Source organism: Poecilia latipinna, unplaced genomic scaffold (genome assembly GCF_001443285.1).
Source record: "Poecilia latipinna isolate Pla-1442-1.1 unplaced genomic scaffold, P_latipinna-1.0 Scaffold275, whole genome shotgun sequence".
NCBI lineage: Eukaryota > Metazoa > Chordata > Actinopteri > Cyprinodontiformes > Poeciliidae > Poecilia > Poecilia latipinna.
Window position 1 is genome coordinate 29088 of NW_015112891.1, and position 7472 is coordinate 36559.

The 7472-nt window shown below is 38.9% G+C and overlaps 3 protein-coding genes across 3 annotated transcripts in view; 1 reads left to right on the forward strand and 2 right to left on the reverse strand.

Moving 5' to 3' along the window:
• The window catches only part of ndufb10 (NADH:ubiquinone oxidoreductase subunit B10), a 5011-nt gene extending 3933 nt beyond the window's left edge, over positions 1–1078 (forward strand). Inside the window, exons 3-4 of the mRNA XM_015033634.1 lie at positions 500–639; positions 932–1078. Coding sequence (XP_014889120.1) covers positions 500–639; positions 932–1020 — 229 coding nt within the window. The 3' untranslated portion in view covers positions 1021–1078. The remainder of the gene's footprint in view (positions 1–499; positions 640–931) is intronic.
• A 1034-nt stretch (positions 1079–2112) lies between these two features.
• Positions 2113–4238, reverse strand: rps2 (ribosomal protein S2). The gene is made up of 7 exons (XM_015033635.1): positions 4179–4238; positions 3760–3897; positions 3591–3680; positions 3074–3181; positions 2662–2995; positions 2343–2434; positions 2113–2240 (listed from the first exon to the last, which is right to left on the reverse strand). Exons 2-7 carry the CDS (start codon positions 3892–3894, stop codon positions 2160–2162), a joined length of 840 nt encoding a protein of 279 aa, XP_014889121.1. The 5' UTR covers positions 3895–3897; positions 4179–4238; the 3' UTR covers positions 2113–2159.
• Positions 4239–4798: 560 nt separating this feature from the next.
• Positions 4799–7013, reverse strand: rnf151 (ring finger protein 151). Its single transcript, XM_015033636.1, has 4 exons — positions 6578–7013; positions 5889–6058; positions 5695–5791; positions 4799–5383 (listed from the first exon to the last, which is right to left on the reverse strand). The coding sequence occupies exons 1-4, from the start codon at positions 6578–6580 to the stop codon at positions 4916–4918; spliced, it is 738 nt and encodes a 245-aa protein (XP_014889122.1). The 5' UTR covers positions 6581–7013; the 3' UTR covers positions 4799–4915.
• Positions 7014–7472: the final 459 nt, after the last annotated feature.

Here is a 7472-nt window from a genome sequence, read left to right on the forward strand (position 1 = left end):
CACAAATGAGCAATTTTCTTTTCAAGAAAATGCATTCACTCCATTTTTTTTTGGGGGGGGGGGGGGGGAATTTAATATTTTTCTTTACTCTAAAACCCAAATATATCAAGTCATGTTCTTTCAGCTGGAAAACAAATTTGATATTGTAGATATAAATGAATAAACTACTTTTCTATTGACGAATCATTAAGGCTTTTTGGTTCTAATCTAGCTATATAGCTTTACAGTAAGTCCACAGACTGTACTGAGTGGAAGCTAAGATACTACAGGAATGCCATGAAGAGTTTAAATGTAACATTTAATTACATTTTATGGACAGACCAGTGATGCCTCTCACTTACTCTGTTGTTTTCAAGTGCGTCTTGCCATTACCTTGCATACTTCCAAAGTGTCGGGATTTTGTCCAATGTTGAACAGGATCAAGGAAAGGTGTCACTTCTGTTCCTCTGTGGAAAGTGAACTCGGTTACCACTTTGGGTTATCGTTTGTCTCGCCACAGTAAGGTGGATCAGGAGATTGTGAAGGTGATCCAGGAACGAATGAAGGCCTGTCAGCAGAGAGAAGGGCACAGCTACCAGCAGAACTGCACCAAAGAAATCCAGCAGTTCAACGAGGTGACCAAGAACTTCCAGTCGCGCTGTAAGTATCTCACCGCTGAAACCTGGACACACTTAGTGCGACATTAAAGCTAAGCCACACTATTACTGTGCATTACATTTTTACATTGTTACGCATTGAGATGTGTGCGTTTAATTTTTTTCAAACAGAGCAAAAACTGGAAGAACCTGGGCTCTAAAATGACAATTTCTTGCTTGTTTTGAAATTAAAATAAAAACATTGAGTTCAAGCAAATCATGAGACAATGTTTAGGTTTGACCTTTTCTCCCAGGGAATCCTTGCACGTTTTAATTGTGGCCTAATTCTTCCTCAGATGGAGACCTTGGTGCCTACGCTAATGCGAAAAAGTGTCTAATGAAGCAAAAAGAACGAATGATGGCAGCTCAGGCCCAAAGTGCTTAAAAACTGTCCTTCCTGTTCAGTGTATGAATTGTAAAATAAAGTTTATGTGAGTAAAATGTGTTTGTGTGTTTTTTTTTTATCCCTGCTTCCCACCCATATTTGTTTATCCAACATTAAAGTCAACTGGCTGCTAACTTGACCAGTAAAAAAATCTGAGCAGTTCAGCTGATTTCCTGAACTATTATTTCTGCTTGGGTTTGTTTTCTCGTGGATGTGTTTTTGTCATTTACTAAAGTATTGTCCTTAAATAAGTTCATTCACGTACAAAATATCTATCTTCATTGCTGAGATTCAAATATATATTTATATTTTTTTAAAAATCTGAAAAATACTGTGTTACACTGTATTATTTTACACCAAAAATAATCTAAAAATGGTTCATCTGCAATCCAGTTGATCTACCAGTAACTCAAAACAAGTGGATCAAATCAGCTGAACAACTTGGGTTGGAATCTGGCAAATGAATAAAATGCCTTTTGTTCTGGGTTTTCCCCAGGAACAGTACAGAACTAAATCTAGGAACCTGGACTTAAACCCATTTATAAATATATACTTATTGCATGGGTTCTTAAAATGAAGATGTGCCAGTTTTTTAGGTCACTTAATGAAATACCCACATTTAAGTGTTTATTTAAAAAAAAACTCCTTAAAGTGAACTAATGATGCATTAAGATTATAGCCTAAAGTGATCTTTAATCACTTGGTAGAAAGTCTTTTGGGTTCTTATACATGTTTAGCATAGGTATTTCTCACCTTTCAGGGCTTAACATTTTATAGATACTAGGTATGTTTAAATCACAGGTTTGCTCAAAAACTACATGCATGTTCAAAAATACATAAACATTAGCTTCTCAAAAATTGCCACTTTTCAGTAAGAGCTCCTGAACAACACCTGGCCATGAAATGCATCAATAAATCCCAACTTATTAAAACAGGTTAAACACAGAATTTGTAACACTATGTTGCCGCCTCCAAGCAGATTCTTTAATCTTAAGATGAAATAAGTAAAAAGTACAAAGACAGCAGCAGCACTACTCTTATTTTTCAGATTGCAAAAGAAACTTGCGCATGAAACAAAACTCATAACACATTAAGTGGTATCTCAGAACGTTTATTCAACGATCTTCTGTACAAAACATTTAGGAGGTAGGAGCTGGCACAGTCTGGCCCCGCTGCAAAGACACCCTGGTGTGAGTCTTAGCCAGATGGTCGGTGAACTCCTGAAAAACAAACAAAACAAAAAAAAAGATTTTTCCAAAACTGTACCACATACAACTTTTAAAAAAATGAAATAAAATGTAAAAAATATCCATTGCACTGACCTGGTATGGAGACTTTGTGAAAACTGTTTCCTTCCACAGATCAGGGGTCAGATAGCTGTAGGTCTTTGAGATGGCATCAAAGGTGGCCTTAGCTGTAAAAGATGAAGGTAATTAGTGGATGACGCACAAAACAAACACATAAAGTTGTTCAACACAGTAGCTTGGGAACAGAGAAGACGTATAGTATTCGTTTCTTTTCCTTGCTGACTATAACGACAGCAACACCACTGCAGAGGTGAAGCTGAGCAGAGCAAAGAAGAAAAACTCAAAGACTCATTTGTTCTGCATTAAACTCCGAAAACCTAAAGAGGAAGCTTACCAAAGTTGCCGAGCGTGGCAGTGCAGCCCCTGGCAGAGGTGTAGCAGTCATCAATACCAGCCATCATGAGCAGCTTCTTGGGCACAGGCGCCGACACAATTCCAGTACCGCGGGGAGCCGGGATGAGACGCACCAGAACCGAGCCACAGCGGCCCGTCACCTTGCAGGGCACGGTGTGGGGTTTGCCGATCTTGTTACCCCAGTAACCTCTCCTGACTGGAACGATTGACAGCTTGGCCAGGATGATGGCTCCACGGATAGCAGTGGCTACCTCCTTGGAGCACTTCACTCCCAGACCAACATGGCCGTTGTAGTCGCCAATGGCAACAAAGGCCTGTAAATAAGGACGGACAAAATTAGAGGGCAACTATTCAACAAAACGAGTCGCAAGACACTCAGATCTGACGTTTACCTTGAACCTTGTGCGCTGACCAGCCCTGGTCTGCTTTTGGACAGGCATGATCTTCAGGACCTCGTCTTTCAGACCAGAACCCAGGAAGAAGTCAATGATCTCAGACTCCTACAAACAGGAACAACATCTCATCATCGCGTAATAATAATATTTTTAAAAAGCTGATATTTTTAGCTTTCCCAAATGTGTTTTAGTACAAATATGTTACTACCAAAAAGAGGAAGCTGGAGGAAAAGACAATAATGGAATAATAGATCTGAGATGCATTGGACAAACTGATAGATGTAAAGATGTAGATGGGAAACCTGGGTGGAAAGATGTAACTAATTTTGTCATGACACAAAAGCAACTGGTTGAACAAATGGAAAGTTGTAGAAAAGATGGAGAGGTAGACAGAAGGATGAGTTTAAAGTGACAGGGCTTGATAACTTTCTGAAATTGCATTCCAGATGTGCCATATGACCAAAAAAAAGTAATATTCACCGCATATTTTATATAAAATAGCTGATGCTCCTACCTTGATGGGCAGAGAGTAGAGATAGATCTCCTCCAGTGTCTTGATCTTCATGTCCTTAACAAGGCGGCCCAGCTTGGTGACGGGAACCCACTAAAAGGAAAGAGCATCACTGTTAATAAGTAACACTTCAAATCAACTGAGTTTAGCTTGATCCAAATAAAAATCCTACCTCCTTGTCTTCGGACTTGCCACCCCGAGCACCGCGGCCCCTTCCACGGCCCCTGCCGCGTCCACGGCCACGACCCCGGCCACCTGCGCCAAAGCCTCCGCGAAAACCTCCTCTACCACCGGCGTCGTCCGCCATTTGCTGTAAATGTTCAAATCAAAGCCAAACGTTGGATTATCTGCTATACCTGGATAAAATACAAGTTTAATCATCACTACAAGACACGAGCATCGCCGCCATATTTAGCGATTTTCTTTCATTTAAAAGAGTACATTTGGTTCCCATTTGCCTTTAAATATCCACAGATAAATAAGAATGGACGTCTATATGTTTGACTGGATGTTAAAATAATGTGTTTAAGTGAACGATGCACGAGATAATTAAAGATTTCAACACAAGAGCTGAAAAGTACATCCACTTACGTGATCAGTATTACAGGAAGAAGACCCATGAGAAGTTCCGCCGGGTTTTGTCTGGATCGTGTCATCGCGATGTTTCCGAGAGGAGAGAATCTGCTCTCTGCTGCCTCTATTGGTAGCTTTCGCAAATGTTATTTCTACCCCACTTAATATTACATATGTTTAAAAATAGATATTTTACAAAGATACTATAATATTTCAAATGTAATAAAAAATACTATAATACATTAAGTGTTGTAGATATGTAATTTTTCCCTTTCCAATGCTCTGCTATGGTTTAAACAATTAAAAGAAAGAAAGAATAACACACACTATTGGGTCTATTATCCACCTTTGTTTTAGGAAACTTGAAATGGAAAATGTTTTAGGTATGTATTATGATTTGTAGTATTATTGTTATCACTATTCACAATGCTACTGATGCTACTATAATTTCTTACTATGCATACTTATTTTTTATGCTATTAATTCATTAGTCTTGCTGAAATTATTCTTCTTGTATTGCTTGGCTCATAAATACTGAAAATACTCATAATTCTAAATCTAAAAGTATTTGTTATAATTATCAACCGACCACTAATGGATTCATTCTCTATTCCTAATGCAATAAAATGCACAGACAATTTAATACTGAATAATTTATTAAAGAAATAATTAGGGCTACAGAACAAACAGGCCAAAGAATCACTCATTTTAAGCACATCACCTGAAGAAAACAAACACAAGAGCAATTTTCTCTCTTAACAGTTGCTGTTGGTTGAAGTCCCACTGGAACTGCCGCTGCTCTCTCCAAGGTCCACTTCCTCTTCCACCTCATGTAGGTCATCCATTACCTCCAGGCTCTCACATATTAACCCTATTTGCCTCTTCATGTGGGCCATGGTGCTTTGCATCCTTTTCATCTTCCTATGCAGGGCCGTGGCGATGGCCCTGTGGTTCTTCTGCCTGGCCTCGTACTCCTGCCTCAGCTGTTTGTAGCAGTTGTGCTGAGTCTGGGTGCTGTGAGTGAGTATTGTCCCACAGCCCATGTGGCAGGGCTGCCGCCAGTGCTCACAGTGGCGCGCGTGGGTGTCCATGTCCCTGCGCAGGAGCTGCGCCCTGCAGCCCTGGTACGGGCAGGGGATGAGCTCGTACAGGCAGGTCATGCTGTGACAGTACTGCTCTGAGAGGGAAAAGGTCTCTGCACAGCCACGGATCTCGTTTTTACACTGCGACAGAGATACACACACAGATCTTTTTTTTTTTTTTTAACAATTACATAATTTAAATTAGGCACACAATATTTGGCAGAGTAACTTAGGAAACAAAGGAATTAACTCATATTGAATTAATGTCAACAAATGTGAAATAAGCATTAATTACATTCCCAACATCAAGTTTGTTTGAGTAGTCAGTCATATAGGGTATAGGGCAAATAAACCCTACAAAATAATCTTAAGCTAATAAGATATTGAAGTGAAATGTCTAATAAAGGATATGACAGTCCACAAACACGCTTAAACTGGTTTGAATTTCCTACCTTTACTTTCAAGCGTCCAATCGATTTGCTCAGCTTGAACATGACAAAGATCAGGCTTGGGTTTACCGGCTTCCTGCAGCAGGGGCAGGTCTCCTGTCTGCACAAGATAAATATCAGCTTGTCGTTGCTTCTCCACTTGAGCAATAAATGAAAGTTCATATTTCAAAACTGATTAGATGTAAAGTGTCGTAGACCTTTTCAGCCACTGTAAGATGCATTTCTTGCAGAAGATATGGTGGCATGCGCTTCTTACTGGACATCTGAGGACGCCCTGACAAATGGTGCAGATCAAATCGTAGTCTGGAGGGTCTACAAACAGCTCCACGTCGTAGCCCCCACTCTGTGCAGAAACGTCTGGGTCGGCCTAGTGCAGTGTCAAATCTTTATTATAGCATAGATTTTGCTGAACAACATTCGGTTATGGAGTAAAAGCAACACAGGAAAACTGAAACAACTGAGAACAATCAGAAATGAAGCAACGTGTTCTCTCTAACATCATGTCCCCACAGCTCCCTACAACAGCTCTTTGGTATAAAGGAAGGGACAACAAAACAGAATTGTTCTGGAAAGTCATATGACCAATCACATGATTACAAAAAAATAAACACTATACAGAGCAATTTTCTTCCCTTTTCGTCATTAACTAATTCCTATTATTTTAACATCATGTTTAGCTTAAGTTTTTAATTAATTCAAATATGAACTGTAATAATAAAGAAGCATTTGCTTTGTTAGTTGGAGCAAAATACAAATCTCTCCTTTCTCAGAGATTTTACCATTGTCTATGTTTCTAATTTTTTAAATATAATTTGTTTATGGTATCCAAAATAAATAAATGTATAAATAAAATACAACTCAAGCAAATAAACCGGTGTTTACTTACCATGATAACTCCTCGTCCCTTATGGTGTTTCCATTCTCGGCGCTGCTTTACTCCATATTATCGATCTCTCACATGTCACACACAGACACACACCCTTGTTATCAATACAACACACACATGAACATTCCTGACAGAACATGAAGAAGAGAGTGCGCCCGGAAAAATGGAGACTTTAGTTTTTACTGTAGGCAGCGTCCTTTCCCTGCTGTTCTAGCATCAAAGTCAACTTTCCGTATCTAACGGGGACTTTTAAAACCTGCCTATTGTTGTGACTGAGCCCATATAAAATATTTTAAATCTGTCTACAGTAATCTTAGTAACTCTGTTTACTCAGTATAAAAAAAACATTTCAGAGGTAGGACTGGGATGTTTTTTTTTTCTAGCAAAGGTAACAGGTTGGCACGACAATGAAGCCGCCATATTGGAGAGGGACACCTGAGATCACATATTAAGTCTTTCAACACCCCATCTTCAGTAAACCTCTGGATGAGAGAGGGGTTCATCGTGCATGTTATTCAACTTGCTGAAGTGGCATATTTTTAAACAAAAAGTTTTTCTTATTATTATTTTTTATTTCATTAATGCATATATTTATTGATAATAATGTATTCTCATTTACAAATCAATGCCACTGATAGCTTATCTGACATGGAACATCATCAATGTTTCTCTTGTGAAAATAACATATTTAAATAGTTTATCAAGATTTTAAAACTATATCATTGCGGGGTCAACACTGCAACCACTTATTTTCCGTGGTTTCCTGCTTAACTTTCAAGTGTATACGTTATTTTATTTTCTACAACAGAAACATCAAGCATTTCCATGTAAACCTCCTCCACAAACGTGGAGGACGAGTTAGCGTACGTACCTTCTAACAGGACTGTACGTAGTG

Excerpts from the sequence above, each read along its gene's own strand:
- rps2 (XM_015033635.1), bottom strand. The coding sequence starts at position 3,894 with ATGGCGGACGACGCCGGTGGTAGAGGAGGTTTTCGCGGAGGCTTTGGC. Across the intron at positions 2,435-2,661 it reads TGCCACGCTCGGCAACTTTG|CTAAGGCCACCTTTGATGCC; the intron begins GTAAGCTTCCTC and ends CATCTTTTACAG. Across the intron at positions 2,241-2,342 it reads TCACAAAGTCTCCATACCAG|GAGTTCACCGACCATCTGGC; the intron begins GTCAGTGCAATG and ends TTTGTTTTTCAG.
- rnf151 (XM_015033636.1), bottom strand. Across the intron at positions 5,792-5,888 it reads ATCTTACAGTGGCTGAAAAG|ACAGGAGACCTGCCCCTGCT; the intron begins GTCTACGACACT and ends TATCTTGTGCAG. Across the intron at positions 5,384-5,694 it reads TTGGACGCTTGAAAGTAAAG|TGTAAAAACGAGATCCGTGG; the intron begins GTAGGAAATTCA and ends TCTCTGTCGCAG.